The 26,849-nt window shown below is 39.0% G+C and overlaps 1 protein-coding gene across 17 annotated transcripts in view; it reads left to right on the top strand.

The window, feature by feature from the left end:
• The window catches only part of FAR2 (fatty acyl-CoA reductase 2), a 178,457-nt gene that overhangs the window by 133,439 nt on the left and 18,169 nt on the right, over nucleotides 1–26,849 (top strand). For 6 of the 17 annotated variants that reach the window (XR_014803677.1, XR_014803681.1, XR_014803676.1 and 3 more), the window contains 7 exons: nucleotides 3,557–3,732; nucleotides 5,534–5,713; nucleotides 16,872–17,049; nucleotides 18,351–18,395; nucleotides 20,412–20,530; nucleotides 21,485–21,552; nucleotides 23,886–24,057. Coding sequence is in view for 11 of the 17 variants with exons in the window: in XM_013988334.3 (XP_013843788.1) it covers nucleotides 3,557–3,732; nucleotides 5,534–5,713; nucleotides 16,872–17,049; nucleotides 18,351–18,395; nucleotides 20,412–20,530; nucleotides 21,485–21,552; nucleotides 23,886–24,057 (938 nt within the window). In the remaining 6 variants the exon portion in view is untranslated. The remainder of the gene's footprint in view (nucleotides 1–3,556; nucleotides 3,733–5,533; nucleotides 5,714–16,871; nucleotides 17,050–18,350; nucleotides 18,396–20,411; nucleotides 20,531–21,484; nucleotides 21,553–23,885; nucleotides 24,058–26,849) is intronic. The other 11 variants (XR_014803679.1, XM_084956443.1, XM_084956448.1 and 8 more) reach the window with 3 other exon arrangements.

The raw sequence follows: 26,849 nt of genomic DNA, 5'->3' as shown, positions 1-26,849 counted from the left end.
TCATTATTATAAAAGAAAGGGGTCTGCTCTAAGCCTTTCCAATTCCCCTTGGCAATGACCCCAGGGAACACTTTACTTCTTTTTTAGTAGTAGGTGTCTTCTGTCTTTCATGCCACCAGTACAACAGACAGTTTCAGGAGTCAAGCTTCTGTTTATGGTTCTATTACTGTTCTTCCAGTAATTAATTTCAGTTTAACAAGCAAAATTTGAGTCATTTCCATGAACTTGGTTCTTTAAAGCATATAGATAAGCAAGAATCAAGCAGTTTACAAACCAGAGGGGGAAATTTAAGCCCAGAATTTTTAGATGGACATGTGGAATTTCCATTGTGGTGCAGTGGAAAAGAGTCTGACTAGTACCCATGAGGATGTAGGTTTGATCCCTGGCCTAGCTCAGTGGGTTAAGGATCCAGCTTTTCTGTGAGCTGTCATAGGTTGCAGATGTGGCTCGGATCCTACATTGCTGTGGCCATAGTATAGGCTAGCGGCTATAGCTCTGATTCGACCCCTAGCCTGGGAACTTCCATATGCTGTGTGTGCAGCCCTAAAAAAAGACAAATAAATAAATACATGAATACATACATACATATATACATAATGGACATGACCTTTCAGAGTCAGTGTTTCTCTAAGTGTGGTACCTGGACAATTAGACCTATCTGTGGAGATGGTTAAGAAATACAACTAAACCTACTGAGTCAAGATCTCTGAGGGTGAAATAAGAACATTTAATTTGTCCTTAGATTTTTCTTATGCCTACACATTTTGAAAAGCACTGATGCCTTGTTACTACCCTGGGCAGTTAAAAGAAGGAATGAGTCATACAGATTTGTTCATCAATTACTTAACAGTGTTAACAGTCCAACTCAAGAAGTTCATATCTTGGGATTAGTTAAAGTCAACTATGGAACTTGATGTCAAATGCAAACTCCTGGGCATTCCTCAGTAATTTATTATTTGGTAAATATGGGATTGGGTCCAAGGATACATATGTTTAAGATACATACTAGTCATTCAAATATAGTTCACCTGATGGATAACACTTGAAAAGCAAAGATTTATTGTGTGGCAGTTGGCTGTGATCTCTCGCACTCATTTAGGATGTGGCAACATTTAAAGAATATAATTTTGTTAGAAGCTTTAGCCATGTGCTGAGGTTCCAGACAAAGCAAGTCATACTGTTAGGCATGGCTAATATTATAAAATAGGGCCCTCACTTAGCATGGTGGTTGTACTGATGCAGTCAATTCACTGATTTATTTTAACTCATCATGAGCAATACCATCTGGATCAGAAAACTTAAACTGTAAAAATAAATAAATAAATACACTCTGGGAGTTCCCACTGTTGTGCAGTGGGTTAAGGATCCAGCATTGTCTCTGCAGCAGCTTGAGTCACTGCTGAGATGAAGGTTCAGTCTCCAGCCCAGCACAGTGGGTTAATGATCCCAAGTTGCCACACATCTGTGGTATAGTTCGCAGTTGCGGCTTGAATTCGGTCCCTGACCCAGGAACTTCATATGCTGCGGGTGTGGCCAGGAAAAAAAATTACACTCTGTTCAACTCAGATACGCCCTGCCATTTGAAAATATAAATCAATAAATAGAAAATAGATTGGGACATTATTTCCTGAAATGTTAATTATCTCCTAAAATAGTAATGCTATAAATGTGATATCTTAGTACTGTTCAGTATTGCACAGATGGTCTGAAAGTACAACATGGTATAACAGTTGTCTCTCCCATCTGAAATCATAAAAACCAAAGGCAAAAGAAAATCCATGTATGGCAGCTCACATCACTTGTGGGGAGTCCTTCTGTAGAAGGGGGGATGTTGAAGTTACCTCCCACATCATGCTCTCAAGCAGCCAGAAGTCGTCCCAGGCCAAAGTCAAAGGCTCCAAAGAACCATAAATAAAATTTCTTGTAAATAAATCTATCCTGAAGACTCAAAAAAGAGCATTCTACAAATTCAGCTATTAAAAAGGAGGATAGTTGGAGAAATTTTACATAAATTTTATACAAAAATATCTTACATGTGTTTTTTGTACAATTAACATGAACGTTATAATGGAAAACATTTGACTGTGAAAGCAAATATCTAGCGAGCTTATGATCCACCAAGACTAAAGAGCTATTATTACACATCTTCCTGGAAGAACCAGAATGACCTTTGTTGAAAATGTCCCCCAAATACTCTATCAAACTTATATCAACCCTACTTAGCAAAAAAGCATTGAGGATTGACCCAACTTCTGAATTGCTTTCAGAATTATAGTAATACCCTACTGAAAGGGCTGACCCTACAGTGCAGAAAAATGGTAGCTCAAAGACAGAACTGTTATCTTGCCAGATCAATACATGGATTTGATTCGCTTCCCTTGTCAGCTTCATTAAATTTCCAGGATGGCTTCTGAACATGGTCTTGCCTGATACAAATGAGACTTGATTTCTCTGACTACTCGAGATCAACTTGTTATCACTCAACTGAAAAGCCTAGGGCAGATCTCTGAGGGAGAGGAGCCTGCTGCTAAGGATCAAGAAACAGATGAAAACATTCTTTTAGGGCTAAAGAGAAGACGATTGTCTCTGCTACTATATTACTATTAAAACCTGACTAATTTTCTCTGGTCTTAATTTTTCCAAACATTTAGCCTTACTTTTCTTCACTTTTGCATAACATACCAATATTACATACCATACCAATAATATTTTATCAAAATAGGTTGGAACCAAGATCATTTCATTCAAATCATTATCTGAGAAAATGGGGAAAATACCAATTTAACCTGAGAACTTCTATGTGGAGGGGAAAGTAGAGATTTCTGTTCCATCTGAATAACTATAACAAAAGCTAAAATTGCCAGTGTTCTTTACTTTTCCCTTTATAAATAAATTAGAATATTAGAAAGCAATTAAAATCCCATAAAAACTACATGAGCTTAAGTACTTCTCTTACTAGACATTAGCTAGACAATAACTGCCATTTTTATTAGAGTGAGATTATATAGACTTTTTATTTGTTTTATCCATACAAATTTGCTTAATTTGTTATTTCCTAATAATGTTTGTGCTGCTAAGACATGTTGTTAATCTGGGCCACGTTCAAGTTATGTTGAACGTGTGCTCTTGAGACCTCCTTCATAAAGAGTGGTAATTTTGCTGGTAATTTGTAAAGGCTGTGTAAAGTCTGGTAATTTTGAAAACATTATTTCCCAGGCAGAAATGGAAGCAATCACCATGTGTAAACATGAAGCTGCCTTGTAAGGGAAAAAAGGATGGGGAAGAATATAGATGGCTTACTACCACTCCCTCATCCCGCACAAAAAGTCCAAAATGCATTCCTTATTCATTATTGGAACTGACTTTTCCAAATGTTTATTAAATTAAGGGGAGCAGGAATTATACTAAGCTGACTGAATTGCACGAACTAAAGCAAATGGCTGTCATATTATCACAACTGTAACCAATTTTTGAGAATTATAATGAAACCAGTCAGTGAAAATAAGAACAGTGTGATCATGGCGATCATCTTTGATGATTCCTCTTTATGCTTTAGCTGTTTGAAAAAGTCAAAGAAGTCTGTCCCAATGTGCATGAGAAGATCAGAGCTATTTCTGCAGATCTCAACCAGAGTGACTTTGCCATCAGCAAGGAGGACATGCAGGAGCTTCTTTCCTATACAAACATCATCTTCCACTGTGCCGCCACTGTCCGCTTTGATGACCACCTGAGGTACAGTCCTGTTTCCCTCTTGTGACTTATATTATCCTTGTCTGTGTGCATACACGTGTGTGTAAGTTTCTTTATGGTTTCTGGGAGTTTTTTTAATGAGATATTATCAATAAAAAAAAATACAAAGGAGTAAAACTTCTTCAAAATGTTACCATCCAGAGATAACCATTTAATATTGTGGAGAATATCCATTTCAATTTTTCTTTATGCATCCGTAATAAAATACATTTATGCGCAATTTTACAAAAAAGGGCAAGATATTGAAAATGATGTTTTGCAACCTGTTCAGTTATATTTTTAGATATCTTTCATTGTCAGTTGATATCCTATTATATTTGTAATGACTCCAGCACATTCCATTGTACATGTGTGTAACATGATCAACCAGTTCTGTAGTGGTGAATGTTTTTTGGAGTGTTTTCATTTTTCGCTATTATAAGCAACTCTGCAATGAACATCTCTGTGCATACTTTTTTATATACCTTTGTACTTTTTCTTTGAGTAAATTCCCAGATGTAGAATTGTTAGACACATAGCAGATGTGCGTAGGTTATGAAAAATTTTTGTTTCTATATAGTAAAGGTAGTGATTTTTAATATAACTTATAAATGGATACCTTATTGAATTATATTACTGCTCATCTCAGGTTTGTTTGTTTTTTCAACTGCTTCTGTTTGTTTTCCGGATATACAATTATATATTTATGATTACTTTTGCGGTTATAAGACTGGAGCTTGAGAGCAATGTTAAATAGTGATTGTAGGCATCCTTCTTGGCTTTGACTTTAAAATCAGTGCTCCTGAAGTTCCCGTCATGGTTCAGCAGAAATGAATCTGACTAGTATCCATGAGGACGCAGGTTCAATCTCTGGCCTTGCTCAGTGGGTTAAGAATCCGGGGTTGCCGAGACCTGTGGTGTAGGTTGCAGATGCAGCTCAGATCTGGTGTTGCTGTAGCTGTGGCATAGGCCAATGGCTAGAGTCCCAATTCAACCCCTAGCCTGGGAATCTCCATATGCCATGGGTGCAGCCCTAAAAAACGCAAAAAATAAAATCAGTGCTCCTAACTTTTTACCATTAAGCATGATACAGGCTAGCAAGTTGAAATATGTTTTTGAATTATTTTATTCCTTTTAGTGAATTTATAAAAATTGAACTCGAAATACATATTGAATGTCCTTTTTAAACTTTTCAAAATATAGATACATGATCATATATTTTTTCTCTTTTTGAATTAGATTAATAGGTTTCTTGATATTGTATAAAACAAACATTTCTAGAAAGAACTATTTCATTGTCATATTTAAATAGATTTCTATTCTATTAGGTTAAAGATTTTGACATCACATTTTTTTTTTTTTGTCTGACCTATACCTTTGCCATGGAAACATATTTCTCATTCTGTATACACTGTTGCTCTCCTCCGATTTATTTGAATTTTCCCACTTAAGTTAGGTGCCTAATTTATGTTTTTTATGCTTTTGATGGCTGTTCAAAAGCCCTTTTATAAATTCACAGGACTGTGGTTTTTCCTTCCAGTTGGTTTAGAATCGCGTAACCTCTAAATGCAGTATGCACCATGCATCAATGAATAGGATTTATGTGCATAGAACACATCATCAATGTATAAACACATTCCCAATATCTCATCACTATGTGGCCATGACCCATACTTTTCCTCCTGGGAATCTCCATTCTGCCACAAACGCCAGATGGATATGCCAGTTATTGGAGAGGGTGCAGCTCCAGCAAGGTGGGCTGTGAGTTACCTCACTGGATTTCCTTCTGCCCAATCTTCCCCAGACATGCTGTGCAGCTCAACGTCACTGCTACCCAGCAGCTGTTGCTCATGGCCAGTCAGATGCCAAAACTGGAAGCCTTCATACACATCTCCACTGCCTTTTCAAACTGTAACCTGAAGCACATCGATGAAGTCATCTATCCATGTCCGGTGGAGCCAAAAAAAATCATCGACTCCATGGAGTAAGTTGGGTTAACTGAGGCGGCAAAGGGTACGTGGATTGCTGTTCTCTTTGGTTCTTTGTGGTCATTCATTTCTAAGGTAACAGAGTGAGACAGCTTCAGAACGGTGCTAGCTTTAGCTACCTGTCCTTGCTGTTCCTTCTGTCCCTGGTGGGGAATATAGTTCTTGGTGATGGGGAAGGATGGGGTAGAAAAGTCCTACAGAAAAGCTGTATGAAGTAGTCTATGACTACATGAGGTACTTGAAAATACTTTACATGGAAGTGGTTTCTCACTTCATAATGAACTCAACCTTGCTACTAGATAAAGGAAGTATAATATAGAGCATAAAACATTCAGAAGACATGTTTTGGCATCAGACTGGCAAAAGTTCTGCAACTTACTCGCTGTGTGACTTTGAGCAAATTAAGCCTCTCTGAGCCTTCGTTCCTTCATCTGTAAAATGGGGCTACTAATAGTGCCCATCCTTATGGTTCTAAGTAATTTATATAGGGCAGTTATTGCAGTGCTAGGGTGTGTTTAGTAGCAGTTAATCAGAAAGTGAATATGCCGCAGGTGGGCCTAAAAAAAAGGGAATTCCCCTTGTGGCTCAGCGGGTTAAGAACCTGACTAGTATCCATGAGGATGTGGTTTTGATCCCTGGCCTTGATGTTCAGAAGGTTAAGGATCTGATGTTGCCGCAAGCTGTGACACAGATGTGGCTCGGATCTGGCTTTGCCATGGCTGTGGCATGTAGCTCCAATTTGACCTCTAGCCCAGGGACTTGAATATGCCACAGGTGTGGCCTTAAAAAAGAAAAAAAAAACATGGTTAATAAAGAAGAATGAATAGAGAGAGGGATGTCCCCCACACTTCAAATATGGCAGAAGGTATCTCTCTTGACCTATTCAGCTGAAAGGCACTATGCTTACTGTATTATTATGTAGGAGAAATAGAGGTCTAGCTTTTTTCTCTTTTTGCCAACTAATGGGAACTGCTTTCTCCTTAAGACATGACCCGGCCTCAGAACAAGTATGTTTCTCTGTTCTGCCGCTTCCTTCTTCTGTTTACCAAGTTGATCATGTCTTGTCTTTTTAAAAAAAGAATCTGCATAAAAAGTATTATAGGGGAGAAAATATACCATTTCACAGTGAATTCATCAGATTTTTAATTTCTTATAATACTGCATTTCTATTGAAGATATTCTCTTTAAAAATGAAGCTTTAGCTGAACCAAGAGTTTATTCCCTTCAGGTCAAACATTTTTATCTCATACAGCTCTGAGAATAGATATTTTTACCTGTCATTTAAAAAGATCCAGGACAAAGAAAAATGAAAGTCACCTAAAGGAGCTGGGAGTTGTTAAAAGTTGCTAATAAATGGTGAGCTGCTTAATTGGTTCAAAGGAACCTTTCAGAGTCTAGAGTTTGTTAGGCTATTTGGAGAAAAGATGCCACAGTCAGTGCAGAACGGTGGCTGTCTAGAGCCTGGGTGTGTTTTCAGGATGGACTTGATTTGTTTGCCATTTAGCCACCCTGTACACTGTTATCTCTTGGTAAATGTGGTATTTCTGGATGTGATAAGCCCAGGAAAGGAGCAGACCTCCTTTGATTCCAGACCCTGCCACTGAAGTTCCAGAAACTTCTTCCACTATTAACTCTCTAACCCCTGACCTTAACACGATTTGAGGAGGAAGGAAGAGGTCTCTGAGAGGTCACGAGAGAGAAGAGGTAGGAAGTGGAGATTCAGCTCACCCAGGTAAGAGGCTTTTTAGGAATTCCATACCATTTCCTGCTTCCCAAACTGTCTCCAGACACTAAAACCCCCCAGATTTCAAGGAATGAGCTCACCTCCCAGAGGAGCTGATTTACCACCAGGCATTCAGCACTTCCCACACTCCCTACTACATGTCAACTGGTAAAGACAGGTAATGGCTTCATGACTGATGATCAAACTGTAATTGACATTTGTACCATGGTTATATCTGTCCTGAATGGCTCTCCAAGGAGAACAAGTATTTCAAAATATATAGATGGCCAAAGGGAACTAGGAATATAATTATATTTTGCCTCGACAGAATATGTTTTGAATGCAATTAGGAAACTAAGGTTTTTGTTTTTGTTTTTTAAATAGGAAGAACCGTCATTACCCAATGTATTTATTCAAAATGTTATACTCAAAGGAGTTCCCATGTGGTGCAGTGGAAATAAATCTGACTAGTATCCGTGAGGATGAGGGTTTGATCCCTGGCCTTGCTCAATGGGTTAAGGATCCAGCCTTGCCATGGGTTGTGGTGTAGGTTGCAGACATGGCTCAGATCCCACGTTGCTAAGGCTGTGGTGTAGGCCAGTGGCTACAGCTCCAATTCAGCTTCTAGCTTGGGAACCTCTCTATGCCACAGGTGTGGCCCTAAGAACAACAGAAAAAAAATTGTTATACTCAGGAGTTCCTTTGCGGTTCAGCAGGTTAAGAATGTGACTAGTATCCATGAAGATGTGGGATGGATCCCTGGCCTCACTCAGTGGGTTGAGGACCTGGGGTTGCCACAAGATGTGGCGTAGGTTGCACCTGTGGCCATAATTTGACCCCTAGCCGGGGAATGTCTTTATGCCACAGATGCAGCCCTAAAAAGAAAATAAAAATGTTATACTCAGGACCTCCTGTCCAGCATCACCCCTCCCAGCACACATACATACACACACACATATACATTTGTGCTGCAGTCACATGGAAGTACTTACACCCCTCTCTCTCTCTCTCACCTCTTCTGCCTCTGCTTATGGGGTTTCTCTTTCTGGAAATGCTTCCACCTCTGCTTCCCCTGATGAGCTCCTAATCAGACATCAAAGCTCTCCCCTGAAAGCCATTGGGCTCAGGTGGCTGTTTGCCAATGGTGCTTACCTTCATCATTGAGCTCAGCATAGGCCACTCTAAACCTCTGGTTGTTTGTTCTCCAGTGGACAAGCTCCTCAAAGGAGGAGGATGTCTCTTGCTCCTTCTTGTTGGCCTATGCCTACACATAGTAGGGACTCAAATATTTGCTGAATGAATGAAAAGTTTTTGACAGAACTGAATGATCATTGCTCATATTGCCCTGGCTGGGATTTTTTCTTGTTCTTTGTTTAGATAAAGCAAGAATAGATGACAGTTCCATAGCAAGCTGATATTTGGAGATGTGAAGTCTTGTGTGTAAAACACCTATATACCCACATCTTATCCTTGTCTCCTCTTAAACTTTGAATAAAATCTGTGTTTAAGTTTGAAATAGTGTTTCGAATAAAGCCTTGCAGCTCCTCACCAGCGAAACCGTTGTTCATGACTGTTTGACGTCTTCTGAAGTTTCAGAGTGACAAATAGTGTTGAAGTTATTCTGAAAAAATATTAAGACATCTAAATCCAGGTTTGGTTGTTGTGTTTTAAGAAAATATTTTTCTCCAATTTCTTCTCTATTTTTTAATTGGCCTGTAGTTAAAATAAAATTGCTTTCCAGAGTTCCCATTGTGACTCAGCAGGTTAAGAACCCAACATAGTGTCCACAAGGATGCAGGTTCGATCCCTGGCCTCACTCAGTGGGTTAAGGATCTGGCATTCCCATGGCTGTGGTGTAGGCCTCATCTTCAGCTCCTGGGAACTTCCATATGCTGCAGGTGTGGCCATAAAAAGAAAAAAATAAGTTAATTAAAAAAATAAATTACTTTCTAAGACTTCTAGGATTCTATTTCCCTTGGAAATTTTTATTAACAATAATGCTATGGGGTCTAGCCACTGTCATTTTCTTAACATTAAAATAACCCTCATTTTCTTCTTTTTTTTGGGGGGTGGGGTCTTTTTAGAGCTGCATCTGTGGCATATGGAGGTTCCCAGGCTAGGGGTCAGAGCTACAGATGCCAGCCTACACCACAGCCATAGCAACACAGGATCTGAGCCACGCCTGCGACCTACACCACACCTCACAGCATTGCCAGATCCTTAACCCACGGAGCAAGGGGGTTAAGTAATCCTTCAGAAGTCTCTCAGCTAGTAAGTCACAGAGACATGATTTTTCCCGATGACCACATCATTCTGGCCATGTGGTTATGATCTTTCCAGTATATGCACATACTTGGCTGTGTCAAAGATTAAACAGTGGTTTCTTAAGATATAGGCTGTGCTGTCAAGGAGAACTTTCCTGATTATGCAGGCTGAAGAGATCCTACTCAGTGCTGTTAACAAAGGGGAATGGGACCATGAACCAGACACAACCCCCACCACCCTTGCCCCCCTTCTTCTCAGCCCACCATGTGTTCTGTCCATCCCACAGCCCAGCACCTCCCTTCTTTCAGCTCACATCTGAACAGGGTAGAATATCTATGGGCTATAGGAGAGAAAACGATCAATTTCATGGTACTGGAGGTGGTGGGAAGGCTCTATAAAGACAGGCATGGGACATAGACTTGGAAGACTATGTACAGTGGGGATAGGTCAGATGGGGCACTAGGAGGCAATGGAGGAGGAAATCCTGGGGCATGCCTGGGTGGAACTGTAAAGTCCATTTTGTCATCACATATGTGTAGGGAAGCTATTAGAGATCAGTTAGAAAGATACTGGAGTCATACTCTGGACATTTTCAGTATCATGCAGAGGATTTTATTTAATTCTGTAGGCAATGGGAGTCCATTGAAAGAGGTCTGTGTGTGTGTGTGTGTGTATGCATGCACACGCACAGGATTTTGGTTGTTTCAGTTTTTTTATTAAAATATAGTTGATTTACAATGTTGTGCCAAATTCTGGTATGCAAAGTGACATCTATATACATATATGCTATTTTATATATGTGTGTGTGTATATATATATATACACACACACACACATCTATATACATATATGCTATTTTATATATATATATGTGTGTGTATATATATATATATATACACACACACACACATTCCCTTTTCTTATTTTATCTTTCATCAGGGTCTATCCCAAGAGATTGGATATCATTCCCTGTGCTGTATAATAGGACCTTGTTGTTTATCCATCCTAAATGTAATAGTTTGCATCTACCGACCCAAACTCTGGGCCCATCCCACTCCCTCCCCCTTCCCCCCAGCATCCACAAGTCTGTTCTCCCTATCCATGATCTGTTTCTGTTTTGTAGATAGGTTCATTTGTGCTATATCTTAGATTCTACATGTAAGTGATATCATATGGTATTTGTCTTTCTCTTTCTGACTTATTTCATGTAGTATAATAATCTCTGATTATATTGTTTCATTTTGTTTTAATCAAGGGAAGACTTTGATGAAACTGAGCTTTAGGAATATTAATATGGTCATGGGGGATGGAGGCAAATGAGCATGGGGAGTCTCCAGAGTCAGGGAGAGCCATTACCTAGGATGGAGTGGTGAGGAGGACTAGAACTTTCAAAGTGGCAGCAGACATAGAAAACACCTATGTGTCTAGGGAGAGAAAAACCAATAGGATGCGACTACTGCTTTGTCTATGGGGTTGCACATACTTTACCCATTATCAGATTAGAACATGCATGATCAGAGTTCCTGCTGTGGCACAGCAGGTTAACGATCTGTCTTGTTTCCGTGCTGGTGAAGGTTCAATCCCTCGCTCACTCAGCACAGTGGGTTAAGGATCTGGCATTGCTCCAGCTGTGGCATAGGCTTCAGCTGCTGCTCAGATTCTATCCCTGGCCTAGGAACTTCCATATGCTATGGGTGCAGCCAAAAAAAAAGGTATATGATTGTCAGGACTTACCTTACATCCATAGTGCCAGGGACTTTATTCCTTTAAACTTCAAATTTTATTGAAATTTGTGCTCCAAGAAGCAATGCCTTTTTGAGAGCTGTCTCAATGTATTGAAGTCCTTTTGGGGGTGTTTTTTTGTTGTTTTTGTTTGTTTGTTTTTAGGGCCACACCTATGGCATATGGAAGTTCCGAGTAGGGGTCTAATCTGAGTTACAGCTGTCTGTCTATACCACAGCCACAGCGATGCAGGATCTGAGCAATGTGTGCAATCTACACCACAGCTCATGGCAGATTCTCCGACCCACTGAACAAAGTCAGGGATTGAACTCACATTCGTGGGTGTTAGTTGGATTTATTTCTGCTGCACCACGGCAGGAACTCCTATTCAAGTCTTAATAACTTCATCTTGTGTAGTGGCGTGATTTTAAATTAGTGATTTCCCAATTTGACCATAAGGATCACCAGATTATCAGACTCTCACCCCTAAGGACTGATTCAGTGGTTGAACAATCACATTTGGGAAATAGTGCCTTAAGGTGCTTTTCTTCATTTAAGTTTTCATTTGAAATAAGGTTCATTCATATTCCAATAATTGATTACCCTCTCCCCTCATTTTGTGTTGTCTTTCAATTTCTAGATGGTTTAATCCAGCCTGGTTGATTTGTACTTATTAAAATTCACAGTTTTTTTTTTTTTTTTTTTTTTTTTTTGTCTTTTTGCCATTTCTTGGGCCGCTCCCATGGCATATGGAGGTTCCCAGGCTAGGGGTCTAATCGGAGCTGTAGCTCCCGGCCTACGCCAGAGGCACAGCAACGCAGGATCCGAGCCGCATCTGCAACCTACACCACAGCTCACGGCAACGCCGGATCCTTAACCCACTGAGCAGGGGCAGGGATCAAACCCGCAACCTCATGGTTCCTAGTCGGATTCGTTAACAACTGCGCCACAACGGGAACTCCAAAATTCACACTTTTTAAGCTACCTGGCCACCAGAGGACACAGCTGATGTGCCAGGTGAAACAGAAACAGGTGTTTCTTGAATCAAATACTAATTGCAATCAGCTGCAGGTAAAGACTGTGAGAATCAGGAGAAGGAGGAGTCCTGCAGCTGACAGCAGCAGCCCCAGTAACAGAAGCCCCAGGAATTTCCCTTTGGGAAATTGGAAAAGAGGTCAAATGTTGGAGAGTAGTTAAGCCTTTTGTGCTGAAGAACACGTTGTTAAAACTAAGAGTGTTCGTTCTAGGGAAAAGGAAAAAGCTAATTTTAGTGCTTATGCTTTTATTGTCAGGATTGCTACAGCATTAAGATGACACCTATGCAGCCAATAAAACATTGAAAATTCTGTATAACTTTTAATATTACCAGACTTTAGTGAACCAGAGCAGGGTTAAGTTGTTTTTTAAACAAACTGAATAATTTTCATGTTATCAGGCCATTTGAGCAGGAATAGGTGCTCAATAGATGTCCACAGGGAAATACAGAGGCCAAGTTACCACAAGCCTTAGGCTCTCGGATACACCCTTCTCCTCAGTAAAAGATTCAAATTTATTTTGAAGCCAGTTAAATTTACTCTGAAGCCATCTCTGCCAAACTGAAGTTGGTCAACATTTAACCTTTAAGCTTCCCAGCACTTTTTTCTGCTGCTAGGGGATACTTTAATTTCCAATTTTCCTTCATTCTCTGCAGAGACATCCCCTCTCGTATATTTATAGTCTCCCTACAGTCCCATCTCCTTCTGAGTTCACCTATTCTCTCTTATTGTCCATCTTAGCTGCCCAAACCTTCTATAGAGCATAAACTGGGAGTTCCTGTTGTGGCTCAGGGGTAACAAACCTGACTAGTATCCATGAAGTCATAGGTTCGATCCCTGGCCTCATTCAGTGGGTTAAGGATCCAGCGTTGCCGTGAGCTGCAGTGTATGCCACAGACAAGGTTGGATCCCATGTTGACTGTGGCTGTGGCATAGGCTGGCACCTGCAGCTCCCATTCAACCTCTAGCTTGGAAACTTCCATATGCATGGGTGTGTCCCTTAAAATTAAAAAAAAAAAAAAAAAAAAGAACATAGGAGTTCCCATTATGACACAGTGGTCAACGAATCTGACTAGGAACCATTAGGTTGCGGGTTTGATCCCTGGCCTTGCTCAATGGGTTAAGGGTCCAGCATTGCCGTGAGCTGTGGTGTAGGTCGCAGACGCTGCTCGGATCCTGCGTTGCTGGGGCTGTGGTGTAGGCCAGCGGCTACAGCTCCAATGAGACCCTCAGCCTGGGAATCTCCATGTGCCCCAGGAGTAGCCCTAGAAAAGGCAAAAAGACAAAAAAAAAAATTATTGCATTTACTGAATAACATAACTCATTCCTAAGGCAGAAAGGTCATTGGACACAGAGATTAAAAAAACAAAAACAAAAACATAATCTCTGCTCTGCTTGACTCATGGTAAAGTGAGGAAACAGACAATGAGCAAGAGCATAGGGCATGATAATTGCCATAATCAAGGAAGGACATAATCCAGTTGAGAGAAGAGGGCAAATGTAACCATGAGGCAGTGTGTCCAGTATTTACTCCCCAGAAAGCTTTTCCTGATAGACCATTCAACTTGCACTGCTTATTTTGTAAGAGAAAATTAGGAAAGATACATATTCCTCTTGCTATTTCATTCAATAAATACATAAATTATGAAATGATTAATGATATTAGATTGATTAAATAAGATTCAAATCAAAAAAACAGTAATATTTAGAATAAATTGCGCATGCACGCGCGCACGCGTGTGTGTGTGTGTGTGTGTGTGTGTGAGAGAGAGAGAGAGAGAGACACACACACACAGACTTCTGAAATCTTCAATAACTTTTTGCTGCTTTTGAAGTTATTTCAGTAGAAGTTTGGAATTTGGAACCTATGGGTTCAGACATCTTCCTGAGTTGGTTTATATGGTGTCTTTTTTCCATGCTAACTTATTTACTGTTGGAAAAACAAGCAACAGCAGCAAATCAAACTTTGGTAAAGAAGGGCATGAACCAATTTTAGGTCCTGAAAAGAGCCTCACTCAATCAATGGATATACATATCTCTTACACTCATCTCCTCTTTGAACCCAGGAAGTGGCTAGATGAGATATGGTCTGTTTGGCTGCTTTAGAAAAGAAATCTTCAAACCAGCTATTACCTTTGTATGCTCCTTGATTGTTTCACTTAAAATAAGAATGTTTTAGATTTGTTGGCTCATTTTGTTTGATCAAATAGCTTTCAGTGCAGTTGTAAATATTCTTGTTTGTCCTTATGGTAACCTGAAAATTTAGGACAGATGTAGTTATTGCCATTTTTCACAAGTGAAAATGGAGGAAACAAGATAATTTAATTGAATATAGGTGGAACTACAAATATTGGAGACACGCCATCTACAGAACACTATAACTTCTTTTGCTTTATGTTCTTAGAAACCTAATGAAACTAATATTTTCTAAGACAAGTTAACTCACTAAATTCTTTACAGCCTTATTGAAATTAGGCTGTATTTCTTCTTACCCAGTTTTTGTAACCTGTATGTTTTCGCAAGTGGAAAAAAATGTTCTCAGGTCAATCAATTCACTGGTGACCCACAAATGAGAAGAGATACATTATTATAAAGATGAAGAGGTACCTGCATGATCCCTTACTCTCTCCCAACCCTCAGGTGACCATACAATTGAAATATCTTCTGTTTTTCTAAGTATTTGCAGTTGTTTTGAATTCTAGGGACTTCAGGACACTAAGCACTAGTGGCAGCAGAGCTAGGAAAACCAAACCATCAGAGGCAGTGCTCATGTTCTTCTCCAATATCAAATGAGAGTTATTGAACTTGAGAATTATGTTTCTAAATAAGTCTTGGCATTCAGCACATCTTAAATTCTCAGCAGTTTGTCATGGGAGCAAAAAGATAATTGCTAAGATTTTTCTGCAATCAAAATAGTATGACTGTGCTTGGTCCATTAAAACAGGAATAAATGTACCAAACATATAGATTATAAAAATCACACTGATAGAATTCGCATTGTGGCTCAGCAGTAACGAACCCAACTAGTAACCATGAGGATGCAGGTTTGATCCCCAGCCTCACTCAGTGGGTTAAGGATCCGGCGTTGCCATGAGCTGTGGTATAGATTGCAGACGCAGCTTGCATCTGGCATTGCTGTGGCTTGTGGTGTAGGCTGGCAGCTGCAGCTCCAACTGGACACCTAGCCTGGGAACTTCCATATGTTATGGGTATAGCCCTAAAAAAGACCAAAAAAAAAACAAAAACAAAATCACACTGACATATTCAGATGGCCTAATTTTCCAAAACTATGTTATATATCAAAAATTTAACCAAATCTATCAGCTAAGAGAGACATGATTTAATTGACAATAATTTCATTACTCTCAGAGAAGAGTAGATAGACTTTGGGATTATCATAATAGTGCTGCCATCTTTTTTTAAAAAAGTTGAGGCTGTTGCCATGGTAACTAGTATTTGTGATATAGGTCTTCTTGTAAGTAGAGGTATCCAATGGTCACTCTTATCAAAACTGCTTCAGAGTACTATAGTACTTGACAGACTCTTAATAGTTCTTAGAGCACTTCAGAACTCATTGGAAATCTCTGGAAATGATTACTAAGTTATTATTAGCACAGATTCTAAACAGACCTTCCAAATACAGTTCATGTATTGGCTAAAACAGATTGTAAGTCTGCTAAATGTAGTTGCTTCTCACTGTGAGTAGAATTTTAAAAATTCCCAGTTGAGAGTGTCAAGACTGGTGCCCTAGGTTGTACCTGGACAACACTGACATATCTTGGATGACAGCCTCTCAAGTCCATGACCACAGCAGCTGGCTAGCCTGCTGCGGGGCACATGACTGCGGGGCACATGACATTCACAACACGTTCAATGCATGTACCTCTGTACCTGTGGGAGAGGAAATAATTGAAGATGAGAGATTGAGTCTCAGTAATCAAGTAGCAGATTGCATAGCTGTTAGGTTACTCTATCAAGGAGGGAGGCTGTGGATTCAACTTGGAAGGTTGGGCTGAGCAGAGGAGGGCAAGAAACTCACCCATCAGGCATCATTTGGACAGGCATACTCAAGCATTTGTGTCCTCCAAGAGTTCCAAATTCCTAAACTCAAGCTAGAAAGTGGAAGTTTTGTTTGATGTTGGTGTCTCACAAGTTCTTTTGGGTCTATTGTCCAACATGTTACTTTTTTTTTTTAATTTCATGGCCACACCCATGGCGTATGGAAGTTCCCAGGTCAGGGATTGAAGATGAGCAGCAGCTGTGGCAACACCAGATCCTTTACCCCACTGTGCTGGGTGGGAGATTAAAGCTGCACCTCTGCAAGTGACCCACGCTGCTGCCGTCAGATTCTTAACCCACTGTGCCATGGTGGGAACTCCTAGAATGCTTTTTTACTCTGACTCCCTTCAGGTGGTTAGATGATGCTATTATTGATGAGATCACACCCAAGCTGATCGGGGATCGGCCCAATACGTACACCTACACCAAAGCCTTGGGAGAGATGGTGGTACAGCAGGAGAGTGGGAACATCAACATCGCCATCATACGGCCCTCCATCGTGGGAGCAACCTGGCAGGAGCCTTTCCCGGTAAGCCTACCTGTCTGGATTCCATGCTTTGCTCCAAACCAGCATCCTTCCAGCCCAGTTACTTCCCGATGTCTTTTTCTTCCCCCCTTTTCAGAATGTACAGCTGAGTGCATCAAATCAAACATGAACCCACTGTATTAAGACCAAAGTCCACATTTATTTGAAGATTTATCCAGCATGGGGCTCCTCTGGGAGTTCCACTGACTGTCCTGGAGTTGGGTGGAAATCTTAAATTAGCTTGTTATTAGCTCTAGTCTCAAAATTCCCATGGGAAATAGTTTTAGTTCTTGGCTTCCCCACTATAGTTTAAATATACCAGAGTGTTCCTGGTGGCCAAATTGGTAGTGTGTACCACTGCCAGGGTAAATAGGAATCACAGAACTCACAGAAAGACCTCAGTTGAGGAATCATTTTTTTATCCCTGTATGCTGCTATATCATTTTGAAAGTATTTTGAATTTTACCATCTTCTTTAAAGCAATTCTGTGAAGCTTTTAGGACAGATAAATCTGAGCTCCCTTACTGACTGACATGGAGCCTTTTGAGTTGTTGCATCTATAAAACTGGGCTAATCCCACCCACTGTCTAATCCCATTTAAGGGTTGATCAAATGAGAAGATGTATGAGGAGTGCTTGGTGCAGTGCCTGGTCCCTGGTAAAAGGCTCAGCAGATATTAATCCCTTCAGCGTCTCTCCCCTCTGTCCCATTTTACACATACATTTTGACTTCCACAGATAAAGAAATAGACATAATAAGATCAGTTGACTTCCTAAGGACTTAGGGGACAAACCGAAAAGACATTTTTCTCCAACCGCTCCTAAATAGAATCTTTCCTCTAACATCTGTAAGCAAGCTAAGATAGATAGATAGGGAATAGTTAGAAAGCTATGGCTCTTACGATTTTCAAGAAATAGACATTTTCTACAAACCATGTTTGAAATGTTCCCCTGGGGGTTAAAAGCAGGCCCAGGTGGAGAAAATGAATTGGTTAGCAAATTACAATATTAAGACAAAATCCAATTTAGCTCCTGAAATATAACTTGAGACCATCCATGATTCCTGCTATAAAAAAAAAAATGCTGGCAGAATTTTAATTCTTGCACAAATCAAGTACAGAAAATATCCAGTGCTTTGTTGTTGTTCTCTGTGATCTTGGAACTGCTGGATTAGACAGTTCTGTTGGCTGGGGTCTCAGTGCTCTTGTTTGAAGTTTAAGATTAGACTGCAGATGGTCTAAAGGTCTAATGATTTTCGGACATGGGGAACCAATAGAGATTTTTTTCTTTTTTTTTTTTTTTTAGGGTTGGGTTGATAACCTAAATGGACCTAGTGGGCTCATTATTGCGGTATGTATAATGGTGTAGAAATAAGTCCTTGAAATCTAGTGGAGGGATAGTAGCAAAATGCCAGTGTTGGGTTAGCTTCATTGATGCAAAACCATAAACATTATTTTACTACCTACAGTTGATGGAACTTATTTCACTTTTGCTGATTGGAAAATAGAGGCAGAATGAAATTAATTATCCATGGATATTATCATCAGAAAAACAGAAGTACTGGGATATCTATTACTACTTAAGAGTTTTATTTTTGGAAAGTCTTTGAACCTCTAGGACATTGACTATTTCCCCTAGTTAACACAAGATGGGGCTGTTTCCTCCTTTTTGCTCTAACCATAACGAATTAGTCCAGTGAATTAGGGATGCAATAAAACTTATATCCACAAAATTATTAAATTTATGGACATGTGGACAGAAATTACATAAACACATCAATAATGATTTCTTAATAGATACAAGAAAGTAAACTACCAGTTGAAGCAAATTTTTCAGATATAGTGATTATCTTTTCAACAATAGTCCTCTTGGTCAGCAGCCTTTGTGTGTGTCTCCCTGCCATGGTGACTGATCCAGAGAGCTGTGGTGCTTCCCAGTTCACACTGGATCATTTTAGGGCTGGACCCACACCTCTCCTCTTTAGGACAATGAACAGGAATTCAGTCCTTTAAATGAGTTTGCATCTTATTAGGGATCTCATGTTTCAGACTATGCCTCTGTTCTTCTCAGAACTAGATCCCACATGAACTAAAATACAAATATTTGACAGTGTATTATGACTCCTTGTCCAAGACAGTAACAGTGAACTTCTAATTTTTTCATTTCTAGCACCTCCTCTCTTTCTGTTCCCTACCTGCCTTCAACTCCTAAGGCTTAGTTGGGGTGAACATTTGGTAACTTAGAACATAATTATTTGCACATGATTTCAGAGTGAATTTTATTGCATTGTTTACAAAGCTACACATTTATTCAAATTTTCTGAAATTTTCCAAACTGGTTTATGTTAAGGGAAAGGTAACTAGTTATAAGAAAACAGAAATTAGGACCATAAGAAAGTACTGCAAACTGATGTTGAAAACATGCAGGGTATAAATGATTACTTCATCAAATCAGTAAACATGACCTTTTACTAACTGACTTACTTACTTTTTTTTTTTTTTTTTTTTTTGCCTTTTTAGGGTTACACCCATGGCATATGGAGGTCCCCAGGCTAGTGGTTGAATCGGAGCTACAGCTGCGGGCCTACACCACAGACCCAGCAATGCCAGATCCGAGCCGCGTCTGTGACCTACACCACAGCTCACTGCAATGCCAGATCCTTAACCCACTGAGCGAGGCCAGGGATAGAACCAGCAACCTCATGTTTCCTAGTTGGATTTGTTTCCACTGCATCATGACAGGAACGCCATACTTATTGAGATGACTTTTATTAACATGAATAACTCCCAGTTCTTACATCTATATGATATCAGTGATCTGTGAAGTAAACAAAAATACTGAACAAAAATAAATAATGGTGGTTTTTCCCCAAGTAATAAGTTTCTGTTAAATAGTAGAATTTTATTAATTTAAAAAAATGTTTCTTAAACTTCTAGTGTCTATTATTGCTTGTAAATTAGTAAGCACCAGCCAAAAAAGCATTATTTAAGAAATGGAAAACTAAATTAATGGGAAAGTTAGAGAACCTTAACTCTTAAAATACTTTGTGAATTAATTTTAAGATGTGAAAATCAACTCTTAGTGTTTATTAATTAACTGAATACATGAAGCCTGTCATGAATTAAAAGAATTTTACTCCCAAAAGGAACCATTAGTGATTCATGGAAATGTTGGAACTTGAGATGAACTTGAATATGGAGGTCAGTTGGGCTAAGAGCAGTGACCCTTACTTAGCACGGGAATTTAGCAAACAATGGATCAATTTTAGCTGTTATTACTAACAGAATGAGTATTATCTGATATTTACTGTAGCCCTGGCTGCTACTCAAGATCTGGCTGATATTTTATATCTTTTTCTCTGTACAGGCTGGAAAGGGGTTTCTTCGGTGCGTAAGAGCCACTCCGATGGCTGTGGCAGATTTAATTCCAGCAGATACAGTTGTCAACCTCACCTTGGCTGTAGGATGGTACACAGCAGTTCACAGGTGGGAGAGCTTAAGCTGGCTTTCAAAGATTGGATGAGGCAAGGGGTGACTATGTTAGGTACCCTTTCAAAGTATATGCATTTTATTGTAGAAGACCCCAGAGGGTGTCCATCATGTATGCATACAGTTTTTTATAAATGCCAATTACTATTTGGTTGATCATAAAGTAATGAATTCTTTAAATCATTTAACCATAAAATTCTGGATAAACAAAAAGCATATCTTTCTATTCAATAATCTAAAATACAACTTCCTTTTTTTAAGGCAAAGAAGATAAAAGTGGATGAAATGAGAATTTTTTTTTAACTCCTCAGTTCCCAATAAAAGCTCAAATTTCAGATCACCATTAGGGCGAAGAGTATTTCCTAGTATGAAGAAAAAATAATAAATTGTATATTTGGCTTTGTTAGTAATAGGTAAACAAAATTATTTTTTTCTTAATTGAAAACAGACATTTAGATGTTTTCTAACCCAGCAAGGTGTACCTGGATTTAGAAGAAAACATGGACTATATTTTTACCCAGTGAAGATGTCAAGAAGTTAGAAATATGACCTGCTTTCTCATTGCCACCATTCTTCTATTTGCTCCATAAATGTATCAAACTATATGAGATCTCTTCTTCATACACTACACTTGCCCTTTTCCTAGTCTTCTTCCATTTTGTTCGTTAACTCAAAGAAGGAACAAAGTGTTGCCAAAGTGTTCATGAGAATTATTTTAAAAAAACCTTTTTTATTATTTATTTATTTGTTTTTGGCCATGCCTACAGCATGTGGAAGTTCCCAGGCTAGGGATCAAACCTATCCCACAGCAGTGATCCAAGTCACTGCAGCGACAACATCTTAACCTTTAGGCCACCAGGAGCTCTGAAAAAACCTTGTTTAAATGTTATTTTCCCTTATCTTTCTTTCAATAGTTCTCCATTTTGTATTTATATAACTTTTATTTTCCAGACCTAAGTCAGTATTGATCTACCATTGTACATCTGGCAACTTCAATCCCTGTAACTGGGGCAAAATGGGTAAGTGCCTACAGCCAATGCAACTCCCTAACGACTAGAGTCTACCCACTCACAATTAGTGTCTGCCACAGGAAGAAAAATAGACCAAGTGTGTCATGGAGCTCAGAGTCTAATGGAGGAAAAGACAAAACATGGTAAAGAGACAAAAGTAATTGCAAGTCCATGATTTTCTTTTCTGAGGAGATGTTCGAGAAGAGACTTGTGGCTGCCTGATGGGAGGGGGAGGGAGTGGGAGGGATCGGGAGCTTGGGCTTATCAGACACAACTTAGAATAGATTTACAGGGAGATCCTGCTGAATAGCATTGAGAACTATGTCTAGATACTCATGTGGCAACAGAAGAAAAGGTGGGGGAAAAACTGTAATTGTAATGTATACATGTAAGGATAACCTGACCCCCTTGCTGTACAGTGGGAAAATTAAAAAAAAAAAAAAAAGTAATTGCACATTGTAAACATGTAAGAGTTAACTAGAATGTAGTGGTATACTAAAGGGGCCAGGAAGATAGCTGCATGATTATAAGAAAGAAGGGGTCCATTAGCTATAAAGATTTCAAAAATAGATAAAACCAAGTAAAAGTCAGTGATTATAAGCAATGTCAGTGATAAAATACTCCTCCTGCTAAGCAGCTGCTCTCATGCACAGCCCTTGCCTCCCAGCCACACCACTGAGAATGTGACATGATCAATGAATGGCCAAGTAGATTTAGAAGGGTCTGATAATATTAACTCATGTTATCGAGCCAGTGATACTCTATTAATGTATGCAGTTAGCCATAAGTGTAACTTTGAAAGTATCTTTTGAAGTAATTAATCTTGCTTAGATTAGAGAATTAGCTAATCAATCATATACTCTCTTTTGTCAATTTCAAAGTTGATTTTCTTGTGAATATCTGAAACTTTTAGATCATCTAATTTCTGTTTAGCCACTAGATGTTGAAAAAAATCAAATGTGCTGAATTGGTTAGAATCTGATTTCCAATTCAGAGCACTCTGCTGCGCTATTCTGTTTGCAGTTATTACTTCAGTCAAAGTGAAGTGAAATTACGTACTCTCATCCAAGTTCTTTAGATCATATAGCTAAATAATTCTGATACTATTTGAAAATATCAATAAATCTCCATCTCAGTAACAGAATTAAGATGTCAACTCATAAAAGAGGCATTTAATAGAAGCAAACAAGATATCTTAAGCTCTTCATGTAAAAAGATGCTACATGCAAATTCCATCCCCGAGATTCTTCTTCCACGCCGAAAATTCTTACTATATTTTTTATGGAATTGTTGAACATGATCTTAAAAATAACCTAGTGTGGTCACTTTACACATGAGGCCCAGAGAGAGTAAATGATTTATTCAGTTCATATGGGGAGCTGGGCCCTGACAGAGGAGGTCTCAGATCTCCTGAATGTGTAGTGACCACCCCACTAGGGATTCCTGAGAGTGAATATGAACACCTCTGGGAGGAAAAGACCCAGAAATCAGATGTTTCTTGAAAATCTTTTCTGTATAGTGTATTTATTTTTCATACCGATTTTTAGGTAGTTTCTTTCACAGAGGACAGTAATCATAGTACCATGATAACTGATAGCTTTATCATAATTGAGTAATGAGCTTAGGTATATCCTTTGAAAATTCTATATAAATAAAATCAAAATTGAGTCCAAATGAATACCTTTTGAAAAGAAGGATTGAATTTACAAATGTACACCTAAAGCTTTAAATTAGGTTTTATACAAGTAATAATATTATTATTAAAAAAAAAAAACACTCTGGAGTCAAGAGTAGACAATTGAGTCTGGCATATTTCAGAGCAGTATAAATACCAAAGAAATAAGACTGTGGTATTTAAAGTGAACCAACATGAAGGAATCCTGCTTTTATATTCTTTTACCTAAATCTTTATAAAAATTTAAGTGAAATGTTAAGAAACTTTCCTGATTAGACTGCAAGTAATGATGCAACCAAGGAAATACCTGCCAAGGCTTTGTCTTGGCATTTCAAAATAGGCTTAAATAACCTTGAAATTGAATGATGGATTTAAGTTTTCCCGAGTGATACTTTGCTGTATTGACTGAAACTGTCTTCCAAAGAAGTCATTTCAGAGTAGAGCTTTCGAAAGAAGGACACAATTCTTAACCTATTCACATTGTTTAATTTTGCAAGTGACCATGTGCCTGACATAAAAATCTTAATATTGTTCTCAGAAATTGATTCTTGACTCTACACAGCAAATCCTTATTATTTTTTGTTTTGACCCACTGGAAATGCTACCCACCAGAGTGGGTTTATATGCTCCTTGACTTAGTGCTTTACTCTATTCTCCCCACCCCCAGCATTACAAGTCTTGGCAGCCTTTGAAAAAATTCCATTTGAGAGAGCTTTTAGGAGGCCGAATGCTGACTTCACAACCAACAGCATCACAATCCAGTACTGGAATGCTGTCAGCCACCGGGCCCCTGCCATCATCTATGACTTTTATCTGCGGCTCACGGGGAGGAAACCCAGGTGAGAAGCTGGGACAATAGTTTTGAGAGTGTCTCTGCATGGAAAGTTAGGGCCCAGGCCTTAGCCTTCCTGTCAGCTGGGCATCAAAGGTGACAAGTGAATCATAATTTTTAAATTTTTTATTTTGCTTTAGAATATACTTGATTGACAATGTTGTGTTAGTTTCAAATGCAAAGGAAAGTGATTCAGTTATATAGTATATATACACATCCATTCTTTTTCAGATTCTTTTCCTATATAGGTTATTATAGAATACTGAGTAGAGTTCCCTGTGCTATACAATAGGTCCTAGTTGATATCCTGTTTTATATATAATAGTGTGTATATGCTAATCCCAAACTCCACATTTATCCCTGCCCCCCACCTTTCCTCTTTGGAAACCATAGTGTCTTTTTGAAATCTGTGAATCTCTTTCTATTTTGTAAATAGGTTCATTTGTATAATTTTTTTTGATTGCACATATAAGTGATACCATATATTTTTGTCTTTCTCTGACTTCACTTAGTATGATCATTTCTAAATCCATCTATATTTCTGGAAATAGCATTATAACATTCTTTTTATGGCTGAGTAAAATTCCATTGTATATATGTACCGTGTCTTCTCTATTGATTCCTCTGTCAATGGACATTTAAGTTGCTACCATATCTTGGCTACTGTAAATAATGCTGCAGTGAACATGGGAGGTGTGGGGGAGTGCATACATCTTTTCAAATTTTGGTTTTCTCTGGATATATGCCCAGGAATGGGGTTGCTGGACCATGTGGTAGTTCTATTTTTAGTTCTTTGATGAACCTCCATAATGTTCTCCAGAGTTGTATCAAATTCCCACCAACAGTATAGGAGGGTTCCCTTTTCTCTTCACCCCCTCCAGCATTTATCTCCAGACTTTTTGATGGTGGCTTCATCTCCGATTGGATCCCTAGCCTGAGAACCTCTCCATATGCTGGGGTGAGGCCCTAAAAAAAAAAAAAAAGACAAAAAAAGTGGTAAGAGTGGACATCCTTGTCTCATTCCTGATCTTAGCTGAAATTATTTCAGCTTTTCACCATTGAGTATGATGTTAGCTGTAGGTTTGTCATAGATGGGCTTTATTATGTTGAGGTAGTTTCCTCCTATGTCCACTTTCTGGAGGGTTTTTGTCATAAATGCATGTTGAATTTTGTCAAAAGCTTTTCCTGCATCTGTTGTGGATGATTATATGGTTTTTATTCTTCAACTTGTTAATGTAATGTATCACATTGATTGATTTGCAGATATTGAAAATCCTTCTGGATGATGATGTATGATCCTTCTAATACATTGTTGGATTTGGCTAGCTAGTATTTTCTTGAAGATTTTTGTATCTATGTTTATCAGTGATATTGGCTTCTTACTTTCTTTTTTGTGATATCTTTGTCTGGTTTTGGTATTAGGGTAATGGTGGCCTCAGAGAATGAGTTTGGAAATATTCTTTCCTCTGCAGTTTTTTGGAAGAGTTTCAGAAGGATCACTGTTAGCTCTTCTCTAAATGTTTGATAGAATTCACCTCTGAAGCCACCTGGTCCTGGATTTTTGTTTGTTGGAGGTTTTTTAAAAACATCTTCAAATTCATTACTCGTGATAGGTCTATTCATATTTTCTATTTCTTTCTGGTTCAGTCTTGTGAGATTTTACCTTTTTAAGAATTTGCCTGTTTCTTCTTGGTTGTTCATTTTATTGGCATATGGTTGTAGTAGTCTCTTGTGATCCTTTGTATATCTGTGATGCGGTTGTGCCTTCTCCTTTTTCATTTCTAATTTTATTGATTTGGGCCCTTTCTTTTCCTTCATAAGTCTGAGCCCCACATCAGGCACCCCAGTCTGGGGATCTGGCAACAGGAGGAGAAGCTCCCAGAGCATTTGGCTTTGAAGGCCAACAGGGCCTGAGTGCAGGAGCAGCTCCACAGGGATAGAGGAAACAGAGATGCCACTCTTGGAGGGTGCACACAAGGTTTCACATGCACTAGGTTCTAGAGCAAGGCTATCACTCCATAGGAGCCTGGGCCAGACCTACCTGTGGGTCTTGCAGAGTTTTCTGGGGAGGCAGGGACCCCAGGGAATCTTTATCATGTGAGCTCTTCCAGAAGGTGGGAACACAGCCCCATTCATCAGCAGACAGGCTGCCTAAAGTTGCCCTGAGCCCACAGCCACCATGCCTCAAAAAACGCCCCTAGACACTGCTCTGCCTACCAGAGGGACAAGACACAGCTCCACCCACCAGTGAGCAGCCACCATTCCCTCACATTGGGAAGCCTGCACCAGCCCCTGGACCAACCTCACTCACCAGGGGCAGACACCTGAAGCACAAGGAACTACATTTCTGCAGTCTGTGGAATGAAGACCACAATACAGAAAGTTAGATAAAATAAGATGGCAGATAACTATGTCCCAGATGAAAGAACAAGAATAAATCCCCAGAAGAATAATTAATGACGTGTAGGTAAGCAATATACCTGAAAAAGAATTCAGAGTAATGATAGTAAAGATGATCCTGGAAAAAAATTGGAGGCACAGAAAAAACATACAAGAAGTGTTTAATAGAGCTAGAAGATTTAAAGAACAAACACACACAGATGAACAATACAGTAATTTAAATGAAAAATACAATAGAAGAAATCAATAGCAGAATAAATGAGGGAAATAATGAATAAGTGAGCTGGAAGACAGAATGGTGGGAAAGAACTGCATGGAACAGAATAGAGAAAAAATAATGAAAAGAAATGAGGGCAGCCTAAGAGAACTCTGTGAAAACATTAAATGCACCAGCATTCA

The sequence above is a fragment of the Sus scrofa genome, chromosome 5 (assembly GCF_054392235.1).
Source record: "Sus scrofa isolate SSC_HxYL_T2T_F1_AM1 chromosome 5, Sscrofa_HxYL_maternal_Yorkshire_Landrace_v2.0, whole genome shotgun sequence".
NCBI classification, from domain to species: domain Eukaryota; kingdom Metazoa; phylum Chordata; class Mammalia; order Artiodactyla; family Suidae; genus Sus; species Sus scrofa.
Note: the sequence above shows the minus strand (reverse complement) of the source record. Positions and strands in the feature narration are given on the sequence as shown.